Source organism: Clarias gariepinus, chromosome 10 (genome assembly GCF_024256425.1).
Source record: "Clarias gariepinus isolate MV-2021 ecotype Netherlands chromosome 10, CGAR_prim_01v2, whole genome shotgun sequence".
NCBI classification, from domain to species: domain Eukaryota; kingdom Metazoa; phylum Chordata; class Actinopteri; order Siluriformes; family Clariidae; genus Clarias; species Clarias gariepinus.
This window is the reverse complement of record NC_071109.1, coordinates 32395250-32414758: the sequence shown is the minus strand read 5'-3', so window position 1 is coordinate 32414758 and position 19509 is coordinate 32395250. Positions and strand designations below refer to the sequence as shown.

The 19509-nt window shown below is 37.3% G+C and overlaps 2 protein-coding genes across 2 annotated transcripts; both read left to right on the top strand.

Annotated features, from left to right (window-relative positions):
• Nucleotides 1-3903: 3903 nt before the first annotated feature.
• On the top strand, nt 3904-10766 carry LOC128532328 (carboxypeptidase A1-like). Its single transcript, XM_053506585.1, has 11 exons — nt 3904-4047; nt 5143-5224; nt 5352-5486; nt 5580-5681; nt 5777-5878; nt 6101-6202; nt 6308-6418; nt 8318-8408; nt 8498-8697; nt 8780-8864; nt 10468-10766. The coding sequence occupies exons 1-11, from the start codon at nt 3983-3985 to the stop codon at nt 10653-10655; spliced, it is 1263 nt and encodes a 420-aa protein (XP_053362560.1). The 5' UTR covers nt 3904-3982; the 3' UTR covers nt 10656-10766.
• Nucleotides 10767-15565: 4799 nt separating this feature from the next.
• On the top strand, nt 15566-18770 carry LOC128531714 (carboxypeptidase A1-like). The gene is made up of 11 exons (XM_053505815.1): nt 15566-15693; nt 16288-16369; nt 16509-16643; nt 16725-16826; nt 17040-17141; nt 17239-17337; nt 17453-17563; nt 17753-17843; nt 17934-18133; nt 18224-18308; nt 18509-18770. The coding sequence occupies exons 1-11, from the start codon at nt 15572-15574 to the stop codon at nt 18694-18696; spliced, it is 1317 nt and encodes a 438-aa protein (XP_053361790.1). The 5' UTR covers nt 15566-15571; the 3' UTR covers nt 18697-18770.
• The last annotated feature ends 739 nt before the right edge of the window (nt 18771-19509 follow it).

Here is a 19509-nt window from a genome sequence, read left to right as displayed (position 1 = left end):
TGGATCAGCAGCCTGGGACGAACTTGGCAGCAAAACGACAAATGTTTAAAATCACACGTGAGGATTCAAAACTCAGAGGGGGTCAAAACTTTTGCACAGAAGTGTCTATAATTTAGAAGAAAATATAACATAGCACATATCCTGCACATTACATGCAGAAACCAAACCATCACATTCAGGACACTGAATAGAGCCCGAAGCTTATTATATATTTTTTTAAAAGTATGTGCACCCCTGACCATTACACTCATACTGTATGTGCTGCTTATTCAAACAGTTGCCACAATATTGTAAGCTTATAATTGTATAGAACGTCTTTGCATGCTTTAGCATTACTGCCCCTCTCTCCAGTTGGACCACGCACCAGTGCACACAGCGACTTCCATGAAGGCCAGTGTGTAAGGGTCAGAGCAGTGAAACTCAACAAAGTGTTACATCAGCACTCACATACAGTACACTAACACAGTACATGAAATTCAGCCGCTTTATTTTTACACTTCCGCACTTATCACAGGAAGCTGTGGTTCTGTCAGCGGGGTGTGGAGTGTGTTACGTTGCTCAACTTCTGCATTATAACAGTGTGTGTACAAAGAACCAGAAGAGCTGTACTGTATCTGTGCAACATCATCTCTTTCTGCACTCATCTGCCTACTCCAGATGTTAAAAAACAACAAAACCAACCTGATTAGTTTTTAATCTGATTACAGCGAATAATCAGTTTACTAATGTCGGTATTTTTCGGGTAGAATAAAATGAGTCTGCAATGGTGGATATACACGTCGCATAGTGTTGTGTGTGAACTTTGTACACATATCTATGAGTCACACAAGGTCAAATAGAGGTGCTTTAACCACTGGGTGTGTTTCCCAGCCTTATCAGAGTGTGTCCTGATCCTTTGCTGACTAAATCAATAAAACATGTCACTATATTTAGCCATATTTTCCCTAAAGAAAGAGCACAAAATCAAACACACACACACACACACAGAGGCAAAGAAGAAAAAGCCACCTTGGCTAATATTGCATGAAAAAAAAAACGTTTAAATGAAATATTGCATGAAAATAAATAATAAGGTAAGATAATATTAATGATGATGTAATCTTGTTGGGCGGAGCGGTGGTGTAGTGGTTGCCTTACATCTCCAGGGTCTGGGTTTGATTCCCGGCCAGGCCCGATTCTCATCTTAGTTTGCATGAAGTTTGTACACTCACCTAAAGGATTATTAGTACGGTGTTTGACCCCCTTTCACCTTCAGAACTGCCTTAATTCTACGTGGCATTGATTCAACAAGGTGCTGAAAGCATTCTTTAGAAATGTCGGCCCATATTGATAGGATAGCATCTTGCAGTTGATGGAGATTTGTGGGATGCACATCCAGGGCACGAAGCTCCCGTTCCACCACATTCCAAAGATGCTCTATTGGGTTGAGATCTGGTGACTGTGGGGGCCATTTTAGTCCAGTGAACTCATTGTCATGTTCAAGAAACCAATTTGAAATGATTGGAGCTTTGTGACATGGTGCATTATCCTGCTGGAAGTAGCCATCAGAGGATGGGTACATGGAGGTCATAAAGGGATGGACATGGTCAGAAACAATGCTCAGGTAGCCCGTGGCATTTAAACGATGCCCAATTGGCACTAAGGGGCCTAAAGTGTGCCAAGAAAACATCACCCACACCATTACACCACCACCACCAGCCTGCACAGTGGTAACAAGGCATGCTGGATCCATGTTCTCATCCAGTTTACGCCAAATTCTGACTCTACCATTTTAATGTCTCAACAAAAATCGAGACTCATCAGACGAGGCAACATTTTTCCAGTCTTCAGCTGTCGAATTTTGGTGAGCTCGTGCAAATTGTAGCCTCTTTTTCCTATTTGTAGTGGAGATGAGTGGTACCCGGTGGGGTCTTCTGCTGTTGTAGCCCATCCGCCTCAAGGTTGTTCATGTTGTGGCTTCACAAATGGTTTGCTGCATACCTCGGTTGTAACGAGTGGTTATTTCAGTCTAAGTTGCTCTTCTATCAGCTTAAATCAGTCGGCCCATTCTCCTCTGACCTCTAGAATCAACAAGGCATTTTCGCCCACAGGACTGCCGCATACTGGATGTTTTTACCTTTTCACACCATTCTTTGTAAACCCTAGAAATGGTTGCGCGTGAAAATCCCAGTAACTGAGCAGATTGTGAAATACTCAGACCGGCCCGTCCGGCACCAACAACCATGCCACGCTCAAAACTGCTTAAATCACCTAAAACAGTGGTTCTTAAACATTTTCTTTTAATCCCCACTTAAGGGGGTGGGCGAATTTTCAAGCCCCACTTGTCAACAAAATGATAAGGAAAACGGCCAAGTGTACTATTAAGACACAAAACACACACGTGTCTCTCCTCTGCCCCACCATCCCCACCATGAATCCAAGAGCAAGCTTCATCATATTTTCCTTTCGGCTGGCTTTTTGGTTGATTAGGCTGATGATGCTGAATCACCTGCTTTTTTGTGGTCCATGTAACAAATGTATCCATTGACGTTATTATGCTCACTACATACTGACCCGGTGTTATGCTCTAAAATGCCCCCCTGCCACGGATTGCCCCACATAATCTCTTTCAAATAATATATTAGAACATAAATTCATAGGTTTATGGTTTACAAATTACAAATTATAACAAATGAATTTAATTATAAAATAAGCAATATAAAAGAATGTTGTATAAATTATATTTTTTTTTATTAAACATCATGTATATTTTTTATATTGCTTATATAATAATAAAAATCGTTTCCTGTAATTTTTTACCACAAACAATATTTATTTAGTGTAACTTGTGATAAACAGTTTGTTATTTGTACATTGACAAACCCCTGCAAAATAAATGTGCCATAAAATAATAATTTTTGGGGATTTGTATTAATGGTCTCGACGAGTGTCACGTGCCTATGGTTAATTATTATAGTAATAATATATTTAATAAAAATAAACCTTTGACTGTCCTAATATAATAATTGATAGAGATTATGTAGGGGGGGCAATCGGGGGGGGGGAGCCATTTTAGCGCATAACACGTGTGAAATGACATATATAATACTGAATGTTTCCTTATATATTGTTCCTCTGGAATTAACATGCCGACCTTAAACCGTTATTGTTGCACTATGGTTCCACTTTTTCTCTGATGTTATTTTAATTTACTTGTATTAATGATCCATTTTTTTACATGTGATTGTTTAGTTTCGAGTGTCCGATCTTTACTGTCAATAAAGAAAAGCATGAATTAGAATAGGTACTTTCCTATTATTTTCCACTAATTCCCTCCCGTTCATTGCGCCCCACCTGTCATGTCTGTATTCCCCACTAGGGGGGCGCCCCACACTTTGAGATCCACTGACATAAAAGCAATTGCACAGAGCTCGCCCTTAGGATGATTTAAAAAAAAAAAAAAAAAATCCAATTAGAGCTCAGCCCCAAATCACGTGCGTACACGAACGGAAATGAACGTAATACAGTTTACATTTTTTTTTATTGTAAATAACTTATATTAGGAAATGACTTTATTTCATTATTAAAATAAATAATTAGTATGTTAACTAATCACATGATAAAGTAGCATTCTTCTCTGCCTAACTTTAGGGGGCGGCGCCCTGCGCCCCTTATTGACCGGCCGCCACTGATTGGCACCCTGCCCAGGGTGTACCCCGTCTCGTGCCCTAAGCCCCCCCCCCTGGGACAGGCTCCAGGCCCCCGCGACCCTGAATACAGGATTAAGCTGAACAGACAGTGAGTGAGTGAGTATTCTTGTGGATGTGTCTGTGCTTTAATACCAAAAATTTACTTAACAGATTAACAACTGGCGCTTCAGCTTCACGCAGGACGATGTGGGAAAAAAAAGCAGGAGGACGTCTGGCAGCTCAGACCCAAGGCCATGATCCTAAAGCGGGAATATAAATAACCAGCGCAGCGTTCAAACTGTTCAAGAAGCAACATGAGAGGACTTTTAGTCTTAGCTGCTCTGCTCCTGGCGGCTTTCTGCAAGGAGAGGTTCGAGGGGTAAGTGTAGGCCGTCTGGGACTAGAACAAGTGCCCTGTTTGTTTGTTTGTTTGTTTTCTTTCTTTCTTTTTTTATGTATATGCTTATAAATAAATGTATAACCAGAGTGCATTATTTATTTATCTATTTATTTTTGTTTGTTTATTCAACCTAAAACGCTGTTATTACATATTTAAAATAAATAATTATAATTTAATATATTATTTAATTTATATATACAGTGTATATATATATAAGCATTCATTCCGTTATTCATTTGTTTGTTTGTTTGTTTAGCATAAAACATAATTAAGAAATATTAAACGTATTAAATTGAAAGCACTTTATTTTAATCTTTAATTTTTTTTTCTATTCATTCAGAATAAAACAACCCTATAAAGTAATAAAATTAATAAGTTTATTCAACTTAAAATAACTAATTCCTTCATTTATTAATTTGTTTTTTTCATCATAAAACACCATTTAGAAATATAAAATATATTAAATTAAATACACTTTACACTTTAAACTTATTTATCTATTTAGCTATAATTTAGTTACTTATGAAACTATTTATGTATTTATTGTTTACTTAATATAAAGCAACATTTAGACCTGAAATACATTACAATAAAATCACTTTGTTAGCATTATAAATTTTGTTTGTTTGCTTGTTTATCCATTTATTTATTTAAAAAAATATCACAACTATTTAATAAAGTACATTAAACCCATCACAGAGCCTTTAATTTTATACTTTTTCAAACTTTTCTTTCTTTTTATCTTTCTATCTATCTATCTATCTATCTATTTACTAACATGTTAATGTAAAGAGCTCTGAGGCATGATCAAGTTAAACCAAACAACATGATGAAAACCTCAGCCAGATCTACTGTAGAAAAAAAAGAGCGCCAAACAGAGGGAAAGAAAAGTAGACAGAGACAGAAATGATGGACAAACAGAAAGACAGGCAGACAGGAGAAGATTTTCTAACAGCAGGTAGTGAACGATCACATGACCAATCATAAACCTAAAATTATGGTTGTATTCATTAATGTATAAGGTATAATTACTAGTAACTCATATGTGAATATAATAACTCGTACTTTTAACAGACACCAGGTCCTTCGGATCACTGCAAAGAATGATGCGGAGATCGGTCTCCTAAAGGAGCTCTCCAAGCAGGAAGATCTTGGGGTGATTTATTTATTTATTTATTTTCATTGATTTATCATAAGGAAGTGATTTAGTCGATGATCGGTAGGTATTTGTTCTTATCTTTATGTGTGTTTGTGTGTTTGTGTGTGTGTGTGTATATGAGTAGCTGGACTTCTGGACGGATCCCGTCGACCAGTCACTGCCTGTCGATATCCGAGTTCCTTTCCACAGCCTACAGGGCGTCAGGGCGTTCCTGGGGTACCATGAGATCCACTACGAGATCATGATCCAGGATCTCCAGGTACTGTAGACCTACCATAAGCATGACTTGACCTAAAAATCTCATTACTTTTTCTCTAAAACTTTGTTTTGTTTTGTTTTTTTCTATCTCCAGGATCTTCTGGACAAGGAGCAGCGTGAGATGATGAGAGCTCGGGTTCTTCAGCCCAGAAGCACTGATGATTATGACTATGAGAACTACCACACTCTGAGCGAGGTTCAAGATTTATATGAACATTTTCAGTCATTACAAGGGCAAAAAAAAACATTTCAAATCAACTAATAATGGTGCTAATAATTGTACTTTCCCAGATTAACAGCTTCATGGACATGTTGGTGCAGGAGAACCCTAAACTGGTTAGCAAGCTAGTGATTGGACAGAGCTATGAGGGCCGAGCATTAAATGTCCTAAAGGTTGGTCACAACCCCTATATGACTGTGTCAGCTCATCACATGTGTTTTATTGCTCTGATACCAAAGCAATCACATTCTCTCTCTTTTTTTTTTAGTTTGCTTTGATATTCATCCTCTGTATAGACTTTTTTTCTATTTTTCTACAAATTTTCTATTAATGCATTTTATATATTTTTGTAATTATATATAAACCCATGATTAAGTTTTTTCCCTCATACACAGTTCAGCACCGGTGGTACAAAGCGCCCAGGGATCTGGATCGACACTGGAATCCATGCCAGAGAGTGGATCACACCGGCGAGCGGAACCTGGTTCGCCAAGAAGGTAGAAAGCGTTCATTTCTTTCACTTAATAAATCCCTGAGAAAGTCTTTTTTTTTTTTTTTTTTTTTGCACCAGTGGAAAAAACAATAAATGTCTCTTTGTGCAGATTGTAACGGAATACGGACATGACCCTGCTCTTACCGCCATCCTTGACAAGTTCGACATTTTCCTGGAGCTTGTTACCAACCCTGACGGATATGAATATACACACTCTAGTGTGAGTAATAAAATGTTTTCACTATGCAGTTAAGGTGAGCCAGAGATGGAGAGGTCGCTCTGGGTAACATGAACCTAATGTGAAATCACTCTGCCACAGAAGCAGTAACGTCCAGTAATGTTAAAGAGATAAATTAAGAGCCAATCATGTTTGATCTTTAACAAAAATCATCTTTTTTATCATCAGCCAGAGCTACTAGACTTCTGTAGGTTAAAAAGGAAAAGGTTAGAAAAACCTTATTAGCCCTAGTGCCTAATTAGTTCGTGAGACACCGTACCCATAAAACACTCTGATGAGACTGATTAGATGTATCTTAAACTTTAGCTGTAAGACTACTCCTGCGTTTTTTGTAATGCACAATAACGTTATCATAATCTCTATGTTGACTCTGCAATACGTTAGATATTCTGTTCTGTAGATGACCTCAATCTTGTTAGAATTCTACACAGTTGTCCAGGTCATGCACTTTATAGTCGATCCCTAACTTTGACTGGTGACCTGCGTTTCTGAGAGATTAGATTCAACAGGCTTTAACTTTGGTGGCCAAAAGTATTGAGACAATTGTGAAATTCTATGCTTTAATGACATCCTGATTTATTTGTTATTAAATAATGACAATCAAGATAATAAGAATTTGATATTTATGCAATCAGGTTGCTATACAACAATCAATATTTAGAATAAAGGAATTTCTCAAAAACATGCTGGGTCCGCCTGAGCCTAGATTTGAGAAGATGTCTGCAATAATCTGGTGTCACTGGATCAGTCCATGCCTGCTCGATCGCTTCCTGAAGATCATGAACAGAAGACGGTGTCTCGACTACTACTGCCTCCTTCACCATTGTCTAACTTTTTTCTTCTGGGTTTAGATGTGGAGATGATGTTAGAGGAGATGACCCAGGCCACGGCTGCAGAATCTGAACCCCGTTGTCACATAGCCAGGTTTTTAAATTAGTTTTTCAGTTTATTAGTGCAACTCTTTAGCCAGATAGGCTAGAACTAATAATCAGTGAAATCATCTTTATTATGAACAAGGAGAACTACGATACATGGCATATGTTGTCTTTATACTCTCGGGCACCATGGAAAATTCAGTTGGACTTGGTTCTCTGTCCACTCCATAGTGAGGGAATACACATTTTGCCCTTTTTGTGTTCATTTCATATGAAATTTTAGATGCGCAGTAAATGTCCCTGTATAAAACCTACCTGTTTAGAACAGCGCATGCACAGCAAATTTCATTCTGTTCCACCTGGTTCGAGCCGCCCGTTCTCACTAGCTCATATTACAAACCCAGGCACTTTTACCCACCTGACACGTCACACAACACGCTTACGAGCTGTGCTTAAAGCGAGAGATTCCTATTAGCCAAATCAAATAAACATTTAACCTACAACAAGTATAGATTTTTTTCAAGATGCTCATATAAATACCTTTTTCATTACTTTAGTACTGGTTGACTTTTTTTTTTTTTAATGCAACACTAACTTAAAGCACTTTGGATCATATTATACTTAACTTTTAAATGACATCATTGTCTTCATTGTGTCCCAATTTGCTTACTACATGATGTGAAAATGTTGCTAGCTTGGGGAGGAGGTTAGCTAGCTAACTAGTCCAGAGCATGATTGGACTCGATGCTAGACGTGTGAAAATCATCATTAGTTAATTGAATTATAATCTTTAAAATCTGGCAAATGAATGAAACATACACTATGTAGGTCAAACCTATTTGTTAACGTTAATGCGGACTAGCATGTGGTTAGCGCCGTCACCTCGTACCTCTAGGGGTAAAGACTCTGATCTCGTAAATGAAGGTAAAGTCACAGACCACTGTAATGAGATCTAATTGAAACTGAAACCTTATCACAAACTTTCAACCACAACATATGTGTTCAGAACCGCATGTGGCGCAAGACTAGGAGGATAAACTCTGGTTCCTCGTGTATTGGTGTGGACCCGAACAGGAACTGGGGTACAGGATATGGAGGTACAGCATATACAGTACAGTACAGGTTCATGTAATCTGCACAACGTAACCTGATCATCATGGCTGAGATCGTTGTTTTGACTTTGTAGGTGCTGGTTCCAGTAGTAACCCTTGCTCTGAGACGTACCGTGGACCGGGTGCCTACTCTGAGCCTGAGGTCAAGGCAATCGTCGATTTCACCAAGTCTCATGGCAATCTCAAGGCCTTCTTGACCATCCATAGCTACTCTCAGATGATGCTCTACCCCTATGGTGACACCCATAAGCCTTGTGTGGATGAAGCAGAGCTGGTGAGATTTTAGATAATAAGGTCTAAAGGATGGTATTAAGATTTTCAGAGAATTTTAATCCTAGTCTACTCTGGATTCACAGGATGAACTTGCATTGAAAGCCTCCACTGCCTTGGAGAGTCTGTATGGCACTAAATATACCTACGGGAGCACATTTAACACCATCTGTAAGTATAGTAAAATCAATCAATAAATCAGTTCAAATGATGTGGCCAAGATTTTACTATTTGTTTTTGTTCTTGACTGTTCTTCTTGGAGACCAATCGAGTCAGTGATTAGAACTCAATGGAGATGAGTACCCGAGGAATTAGTACAAATTTAAGGCTAATACTCGGTGTAAGTGCTTAGTACTTCTTAGTAACTAATACTTTGTATAATGCAATAGGATTCTTCAGAGACTATTACTCAGTGATAGATTAGTACTCCTTGATGACGAATACTTCTTATAAGGGATTGGTGACACTAGGTGACCATATTAGTGTAACAGATTAGTGTTCTCTGGTTACTTATACTCAGTGTAAGAGATTAGTACTTTTTTCTGAGTAATATTCAGCATATTTCCATGTGAATAAAATCAGTGTAAGGGATTTATAGTTTATGATGATTTATACTCAGTGTTATGGATTAGTTCTCCACACTGACTGATACTCTGTGTAAGGGATTAGTACATCTTGGTAACTAATATGCAGTACTCATTTGTTACTAATACTAAAGGGTTTGTCCTCCTTGGATACTAATAATGTTAGGGATTAGTACTCCTTGGTAATGAATACCCACGAGATTAGTACACATTGAAGTCTGATACTCTAAGGGATTAGTGCTCCTTGGTGAGTAATACTCGGTGTAAGAGAGTAATTCTCTTTAGTAACAAATACTTCATTTAAGGGATTAATACACGTTAGTGACCATACTCAGTGTAACAGATTAGTGTTCTCTATTCACTAATACTCAGTGTATTGTAAGAGATTAGTACTTCTGGCTGTGTAATACTCAGTGTTAGTATTTTCATATAAAAAAAGTGTAAGGGATTAATAGTTTACAATGACCAATACTTAGTCTTATGGATTAGTTCTCCACAGTAAATTATACTCTGTGTAAGGGAGTAAGGGATTAGTACTTCTTGGTGACTATTATTAATTGTAAAAGATCAGTACACCTTGGTGACTAATACTCTGTGTAAATGGTTGGTACTCCTTGGTGACTAAAATTAATTGTAGGGGATTAATACTTTTCAGTGACTAATATTCATCACTGTGGTTTAGGTCTCCAAAGTGATTAATATTCAGTGTGAGGGATTGGTACTTATTGGTGACTAATAATCAGTTTAAGAGTTAATACTTCTTGTTAAGTAATACTCAGTCGATGCTAAGGTATTAATACTTTACTGTGACTAATACTCAGTGTAAGGTATTAATACTTCACTGTGACTAATACTCAGTGTAAGGTATTAATACTTCACTGTGACTAATACTCAGTGTAAGGTATTAATACTTCACTGTGACTAATACTCAGTGTAAGGTATCAATACTTCACTGTGACTAATACTCAGTGTAAGGTATTAATACTTCACTGTGACTAATACTCAGTGTTAGAATTTAGATTTCCACCGTCAGGGATTTGCTTGCACAGTAAACAATCCATGTTACCTAAGATACTGTACAGTGAAGGGGTTTAGTACTCTTTGGCGATTAATACTCAGTTTATGGGATTATTGCTCAGTGCGGTAGATCAGTATCCCACATTTACCAAACTGCACGTTATTATTTTCAGATCAGGCAAGTGGAGTCACCACAGACTGGGCCTACGATGAGGGCATCAAGTACTCATACACCTTTGAGCTGCGAGACGATGGGCATTATGGATTCGTCCTTCCTGCAGATCAGATCATACCGACTGCTCAGGAGACATGGCTGGCTCTCATGGTCATCATGGAGCACACAAAGAACAACCCGTACTAAACCTGCAGCTCGGATCAGACGCTCTGGTGCAGGATGTAATATGTGACTGCTGGGATTCCCACCTGCACACATCCGATATGAAAAACCAATAAAGAATAATTTACAATAAAACTGTACTATTTTATTTATTACATAAAATGGAAAAAGTTAAGAAACTCTCAAATAAGTCCATTAGAAAGAAAAAACGAACCCAAATTATTTTTGGCCCGAGCCTATAGTTAAATCATGCAGTATTGAATGAGAGACACGTGTTCAGGCAGGTTAGAGTGAGTGAGTGTTTCTCGGACACGGTCCAGCATCAACACTGAAAAAGGTCACCATTACTCCGCTGTCACCAGAATTACTGGCAAACCTGTTTCACCTCTACATCACAGTGAGATTATTAACACACTGAGGTTTTTTTATGTAATAATCTAAATATGAGAATCTCTGCATCCGTTACACATATTTTCCTGAGAAGTTGTTTAGAAATAAATTAAAGACTATTTTAAACAGATACTTTTACTGTCTTTCCAAGATTATGGAAGTATAACAGTGCCAAATTCCCTCAAAGCAAAGTAAATTTCGTGAATGGAACAAAAACTTGTTGCAATAAAAATGTTTGAATTTTTCTGCATTGAAATTTCCAAATTTATTGTGGTTGTGTTTTTCAAATGAGAATGTAATTCAAGCGTTTAAAATTCAATGCAAAATATTGACCTTATTGTATTAAAAGTGTCTTCATTATTATTCAGGCTTCCAAATATATAAAATATAAAAAAAGTATAAAAAATGTAGGTCTTCATATCCGGGATATCACAGGAAAAAACAGCAAAAACAAAGTCACCAGCATAGATGTCATTTCCTCTGTGCGTTACCATGGTAACATAAACACCTCGGATACCTGTCGCTGCTGTTGTGGAATATTGATTACTTATTGAAACAAAAACTGATACCATTATAAAGCATAAAACTAAATGAATTATTCATTAATTATTATAATAATTGACCAAAGATGTATGGAAATGTATTATTATATACGTATAGATATTTTTTTTACTGATTACTAGCCTCCTAGTTCCCTCTGTGTACTTCGCAGGGTACTTCAGGCCGTTTGGAATGCACCTGAAGAGTGTACTTTAAAGTGTGCTCCCTGTGCAGTCTACTTCTCAGGAACTCCTTGCTGAACAGAACACTTCACTTCTAACTAACTAAACCGTGTAAATTGTGAAATTCTATGTTTTGAATTTGTTATTTTGTGCAATCGAGTTGCTATGCAACAATCAATATTTAGTATGAAGGAAACCTGCTGTATTTGTCTGAGCCTGGGGACAAAAAGACTTTGTTCGTCCAGATGCTCATATAGTAACACTAACATAGAGCACTTTAAATCATGTTATACTTAACTTTAATTTAGTCCTCATTGTGTCCCAATTTGCTTATTACTGTACATTATGTGAAAATGTTGCTAGCTTGGGGACGAGGTTAGCTAGCTAACTGGTCCAGAGTATAATAAGATTTAATAAGATGTGTGAAAATTATTAGCAAAGTGAATCAATTGAAATCTGGCAAATTAACGTGATTGTTGAATTTGCCTTCCGTTTTATCTAACTGATCAGTGGAAACATGCACCATGTAGCTTAAAGCTATTTGTTAATGTTAACGCGGACTAGAATGTGGTTAGCGCTGTCATCACAAAGGCTTTGATCTCGATAACAAAGGTCAAGTCTCTGATCACTTTAATGAGATTTGATTAAAACTTGAAAATGTAATCTGTGCAAAGATTTACATTACATATATTCGATTTGTTTCTGTTCTGGGACATAAAAGAAGAAAAAAAAAATCAGGTTTAAGCAGGTGTATTCGAAAACTTTACAACAAATTAACCTGGATTTTTTTTTTAACATCAATGGTGCCATTTCTTTTTATTCTTTGTAATAATAATAAAAAAAATTATGGGAGTATAACAGTGCCAAAATTTCCTTAAAGCAAAACTTTTTTTATTTTTTTATTTTGTTTTTATTTGTAAAGTATATTTTACTTTTACTTTGTACAGTGCATTGCACTAGTTAATCTTATTTTTCTAACGTATTTCTCTTATTACAGTATATTTTACTTTGTACAGCATATTTTACTAGTTAATTTTATTTTTTAAAGTATTTCTTTTATTCCTATTATTTCTTATGTATAAGCTTTTACAATTTTTTTTTAAGGTCACTGGCAGTCGTATAAGCATTTCACTGCATGTCGTACTGTGTATGACTGTGTATGTGACAAATAAAATTAGAATTTTGGAACAAAAAGTCGCAATAAAAAGGTTTGAAATTTCCAGTGCAATTTATTGTGGTTACATTTACATTTAGGCATTTGGCAGACGCTCTTATCCAGAGCGAGTGTTTCTTACTTTTTTATCTCATTATACATCTGAGCAGTTGAGGGTTAAGGGCCTTGCTCAAGGGCCGAACAGTGGCAACTTGGTGGTGCTGGGGTTTGAACCTGGGATCTTCAGAACCATAGTCCAATACCTTAACCACTGAGCTACCCCTGGCCCCTGGTTATTTAATTAATTCTGGTAAAAAAAATTAACTCGGGTATGAAATATAATTCAGGTATTGAAAACAAATTGCTGATAGCTGCGGTCCGTCCCACAGTGTGCTCCCTCTGTGCTCCCTCTGTGCAGTCTACTTCTCTAATCTAGAAATACTTGATAATCAGAATGCCTCACTTCTAACTAACTGATATCGGTTTCCAGTTAAACGTCAGAATAAACCGTGTAAATTCCCCTCCGCTGTAATCGCTATATATTTAAAGCAATGCCTGTGCGCTCTTTTATTCAACCCTGAGCGATGGTTTTCCTTCCCCTTACACTCAGTAACCTTAAGCAACCAGACGGAATTCATTTCTTCATCAGCAGCAGCAACAAATTTACAGTTTCAGAGGTGGGTACTAACCAGTTCCATTTACTCCGTTACATTTACTTAAGTCACTTTTTGAAAAAAAAAAAATTACTTCTTAAGAGTCAACTTTATTGTCGATTCTGCTACGTGTACAGTACATACATATAAAGAATTAAAATGATGTTATTTTACAGTGTAGTAGTGGACAGACCAATCCTGCGAGGGGTTTAATGCACCACACGTTTGACTTTTACTTGAGTAGATTTGTGAAGAAGAAGCGCTACTCTTACTCCGCTACATTCGGCTCCGCTCGACTCGACTGGCTAATGCTAATTCGAGCTGTTAGCATGTTTCTGGCACCAGAGCTCTGTGCGGCTCAAGAAGTAAACAATACATCATTCATACTGGATATAGAACCACTTTTTTAACCAAACAAATGGTGATAAATCATGTCTAATACACCAGGAAGTGGAAGCGTCCTAAATCTTTATAGCTACTGTATACAAATGCATGTTTCTGTGCTCAGGGTTCTACACAGAACATCTCGCATCTTCACAAAAGAACCTCTAATACTGTAGTTTTTTATTGTAATTTTAAATTTGTGTTTTCCGAATGTTAAATAGGGCTTTGTTTATACTGTGTTTTTTTTTCCAATAATAATAATAATAATAATAAACATTTCATGGTTGAAAAAATAAGACAAAAACTGACCCCTTAATGTTTCTATATATTTGATATAAACTTTTTTTATGAAGAAAGATGCAGTTATATTCTTATTAATTTATTATAGCAAAATGTTAAATATCTCCATAATACATAATTTTTCTTTATGAATTAATAATAATAATAAACATTTCATGGTTGAAAAAATAAGACAAAAACTGACCCCTTAATGTTTTTATATATTTGATTAAAAAAAATTGAAGAAAGATGCAGTTATATTCTTATTAATTTATTATAGCAAAATGTTAAATATCTCCATAATACATAATTTTTCTTTATAAATTAATAATAATAATAATAATCCCTGCGCTCTTATTTTTCACGTTGCTCATTTTATCTCCACGTCCTCTTTCCTTAAATATCTTCTCTCATATCAGTTTATTAACGTCTTTAACAAATAATTATTTTCTTCTTAAAAATGATTTCTTGTGTGTACGCACCAGAATTTCTCCTATCTTGTAGAAAAGACGCAGCTGTTTGTGACAACTGTACACACACTCATTCACCAACACCACTTACACGTTACAGGAGCTCAGCTTGGAGTTATTGCCACAACCTCGTACAGTCCTGATCTTAAAGGGCCATTAAAGGAGTTCCTGGGAGGCCGGAATTTGGAAACTTAACGCCGTCAGTCTGATCACGGCTTCGGCATACTGAGAAAACTTTGTAACTTGATGGTGTCCAAGCACTAGTGAAACTCTGGGATGAGTGCATTAGTGTAGCCGGGGATTATATAGAGAAATAAAGGGAGATGTTTAATCTCAGAACTGAGTGCTGGTAATCTGAACAATCAAAAGTCTCGGTTTGACTTGAACACCCCTCATAGTACAATATGTTTGACCACACACACACACATACACAAATCATTGTGTGTGTGTGGCAGCTTTGGGAAAACACTTTACCTGCTGGAATTTTGACATTTCATTTAATTTTTATAGCTGAATTTTTTTTTTTTGCACAAACATAATAAATCACAAATTCCAGCACTTTAAGCAGAATTTATGGTAAATAATTAAAGTCTGTTTTTAATGTAACAACACCAAAAACAGTGGTTACGATTGCATCAGACTTGTAGAGAAGTGAAATCCATAATGAAGTGCATCTGCTGTCTTCTCAGTGCAGGCACTAATTTTCCAGTTGATTCACACAAACAGAAATGATGATCGCTGATCCAGGACCATTTTCTTCTGTTATATTTAACCACAAAAATCAACAGGAACCTGATCCTGAATCTGCTGTGTAGCTCACAGTCACTTTTTGGCTCGAGGTGTGGGAAACAGAGCAGCGTGTCCGATGTGCCGTCCAAGTCTCAAGGTCATGGTGCAGGAATATAAAAGGACACTCGTGCTGGGAGGTCGCACTTCAGCAAGGAAAATGAGAGGACTTTGGGTTTTGCTGGCTCTGTTTGTGGCCGTTTTTGGCAAGGAGACCTTCGAGGGGTAATTTTTTTTATTTAATAATGGTCACATATGACATATTTTTTAATAATAATAATAAGAAGGAAAGTTTTATTAGTGTTTATAGTATTAATACATGTCTAAATCATCTGAAAATGTTTAATGCTATTAATAATGGAGTTACTTCAGGCAGTTAGAATTTAATACTTATCGTGATCCATTTGTGTGGCAATTCGTGTATGATTCCAAAACCTTTTTATTTATTTATTTATTATTCATTTGTACAGTATATTTTGTATTTTTTGGGGAAAAAATTGCCATTCCTCTATAATCCTTTAGGTTGTGTTCTAAACTATTCACACATAGTCATGCAGCACAGCACCCTTTTCCAATTGTAACAAATCCTAAATAATAATAATAATAATAATAATAATAATATTGAGTTGTAATATTAAAAAAATCATAATACTAACAGAATCACAATACATATCAAATAGGGTGATCCCTGGTGATTTCAGTCTCTAATTGATAATGTGTAAAAAGAAAAAAAAAGGCATCTTTGAGCAGAAACATCTCCTGGACAGTTTCTAGAGACACCGACAACAGCCGTGACTGATTAGACTTATGTTCTGATAGACACCAGGTCCTTCGGATCACTGCTTTAAATGAGGCCCAGCTCGATCTCCTGAAGGAACTCCACGACAAGGAGCAGCTTGGGGTAAAAATCCTAAATAGTTTTTAGAACATCCGAGAGCTTTTTAAAGAATATTTAGAAGCTCTAGAACTTTGTAGCTTCACAGTACACACTAGTCTAATATCAAAGATTGCAAAGCCTTCGTATGTGTGTGTGTGTGTAGCTGGATTTCTGGATGGAACCCTCCGACGTGTCGCTGCCTATCGATGTCCGTGTTCCCTTCCACAGCCTGCAGGACATCAGGGCGTTCCTGATGTACCATGAGATCTATTACGATATCATGATCCAGGATCTTCAGGTAGAGTCGCGGTTTCATTTACGGTGTTTTTCATGATTCTGTGCTTTGGTAAACCAATGTAAAACCTTCTCGCTCTTTCAGGATGTTCTCGATGAAGAGCAGCGTGAGATGTTGAGAGCCAAGTCTCTCCAGTCGAGAAGCACTGATGATTTCAACTACGCCAGCTACCACACGCTTAACGAGGTCAGTACCCCAGCTGGGTCGGTAGTGCGACCCATGTTAGCGTATTTTAAGGAGATGTTTAACATTTATGGAAGGAGTCTCCAGTGTCAGTATTAGCAGTAAAGTTATAAATAAAGTGTTATAAAAACAAGAGGAATAAAACACGTTAGGTTGTGCGGTTATTGGAAAATAATCAAGTTCACTATGTTAACAGTAAACTCAACTTCATTCCAGATCAACAGCTTCATTGACCAGTTGGTGCAGGAGAACCCTGGTTTCGTTAGCAAGATCGTGATTGGACAGAGTTACGAGGGACGTCCGCTAAACATCCTGAAAGTGGGTCCACTGACAATATTGAACTAATGAAATAAGATTATTTGGATTTGCATGTTTCACATCTAATTCGGTTGTTTGTTGGTTGCTTTTTCTGTAGTTTAGCACTGGTGCTAACCGACCTGGCCTCTGGATCGACACTGGAATCCACTCCAGAGAATGGGTGACCCAAGCTAGTGGAATCTGGTTCTCTAAAAAGGTCCGCTCTAACCATTTCTTACTCCATCAACCAACGCCCCTTCATTAGCATTTCAAACCACTTAGCATGAAAGCGGTTAAGCATTTAACATTGCAATCTCGTTTTTTTTATTTAGATCGTGACGGATTACGGACGTGACGCAGAGCTGACCGACATCCTCAACAAGTACGACATTTTCCTGGAGATCGTCACCAATCCCGATGGATTTCAGTTCACCCACACGAGTGTGAGTGTTAAAAGTGTCAAAGATGGCGCAAGATGACACACTCACAAGGTCAAGGGATAAAATTAATCGTTGTAAAGATTTGTATAAGCAATCAAAGAAACAATGATTGCCTGTGAAACTTACAACAGACCATGGCTCCTAGTGATACAAAATTAAATATATAACAAATCTTTATGACTGTATGTACAGAACCGTATGTGGCGCAAGACAAGGAAGCCCAATCCTGGATCTAGCTGCGTTGGAGTCGATCCTAACAGGAACTGGGATGCTGGATTTGGAGGTAGTAAGAGAAAACACATACTGTATATAACCGTGTCATATGTGTGAGCAAAAGATTCCAGCAATAAAGGTATCTATTTTTTTTCTCCAGGTCCGGGTGCGAGCAGTACCCCTTGCTCAGAGACGTACCGTGGACCACGTGCTCACTCTGAGCCTGAGGTCAAGGCCATCGTGGACTTTGTTAAGTCTCATGGCAACATCAAAGCCTTTGTGTCCATCCACAGTTACTCTCAGATGCTCCTCTACCCGTACGGCTACACCAAAACTCCCTGCAAGGACCAGGCTGAGTTGGTGAGACTTCCAAACCTTCAAACCTCCTCTTATAAAAATAAATAGTTGTTTTTTTCGAATGTGATCATGTTTTCTTTTATTTTTATGTAGCATGAGCTCGCAAGAAAGGCCATCACGGAGCTGAGCAGTCTGTATAACACTCAGTACAGATATGGCAGCATCATCACTACCATCTGTATGTAGTTCAGATCATTATCTATATTTTGCACTGCTGTGTAACTATAAATGTTACTTTGAGATTATTGGCTAGGACTTGTGTCTACAACCTAGCAAAGTAGTTAAAAGTGGATTTCTTCATGATGGACCTAATTCTGAATTTGCCGATTGGTTTATTATTTTTACCCCAGCTATGTACTGTATAATGATTCCTTTCAGACCAAGCGAGCGGTGGCACCGTTGACTGGACCTACGATCAAGGCATCAAGTACTCCTATACCTTTGAGCTGAGAGACACTGGACGATATGGATTCGTCCTGCCAGCCAATCAGATCATCCCGACTGCTCAGGAGACCTGGTTGGCTCTCATGACCATCATGAAGCATGCCAAGAACAACCCGTACTAAACCAGCAGCTCGACTCAACTCATGAGAGATTGCATACCATTAAAAAAAATAATAATAAAGTGGTGATTGTCCAATTGGCTGTGATTTCCATTAAAATTTACATAAAGAAATGGGAAAACTATGATCTATAATAAAATTAATTTCCTATAGGAGATTAATCAACACTGATAAATCAGGATTGAGAATTCAACTGTGTATCTTCAATCTTAATGCTTAACTTACTGTAAATAGTCAGATAATGCTTCTAGACTATCTAAACCACTAAATTTATGAAGTACTATAAAAGATCATGCCACGCAAGAAACCCTTACATCCACAGAGCATCTTATACATCACATATTGCACCTTTCATTTCATCTTCTTTCTGCTTTTCTGAGTGCGAGATAAATTATAGAAAAGAGAGTAACTTCTGCAATTTTATTTGTCATGGAGTTATTTTATAGGTGTGGAAAATGGAAAACAGTAGACGTATATTTTGATAGTGATAAGTGCTTGGATACATCTCTCATGTGTTTGATACATCTCTAGCAGAAGATGGTCCTTAAATAATATCCCTGGAGCAGAAAATCTGGGGTGGTGGTGGCACAAACGGTTATGGTACTGGGTCACTGATCGGAAGGTCAGGGGTTCAAGTTGCCACTGTTGTGTCCTTCAGCAAGGCCCTTAACCCTATCTGATCATGCGCTCTGAACCTAGCTTACTAAGTGGGATATAACCTAATTTCTGCAGCATTATTGGGTTTGGGGTTTTTACATGCAGCTTATGCAGCAAGGTGAGGTCAAAAGAGATCGAGAAGTACAGTAATTAAAGAGC

Bases quoted from the DNA above. Each gene is read 5' to 3' on its own strand.
- LOC128532328 (XM_053506585.1), top strand. From the start codon at position 3,983: ATGAGAGGACTTTTAGTCTTAGCTGCTCTGCTCCTGGCGGCTTTCTGC. The intron at 5,879-6,100 runs GTTGGTCACAAC...CCTCATACACAG, and splicing joins GAGCATTAAATGTCCTAAAG to TTCAGCACCGGTGGTACAAA. The intron at 8,865-10,467 runs GTAAGTATAGTA...TATTATTTTCAG, and splicing joins GAGCACATTTAACACCATCT to ATCAGGCAAGTGGAGTCACC.
- LOC128531714 (XM_053505815.1), top strand. From the start codon at position 15,572: ATGGTGCAGGAATATAAAAGGACACTCGTGCTGGGAGGTCGCACTTCA. The intron at 17,844-17,933 runs GTAGTAAGAGAA...TTTTTTCTCCAG, and splicing joins CTGGGATGCTGGATTTGGAG to GTCCGGGTGCGAGCAGTACC. The intron at 18,134-18,223 runs GTGAGACTTCCA...ATTTTTATGTAG, and splicing joins GCAAGGACCAGGCTGAGTTG to CATGAGCTCGCAAGAAAGGC.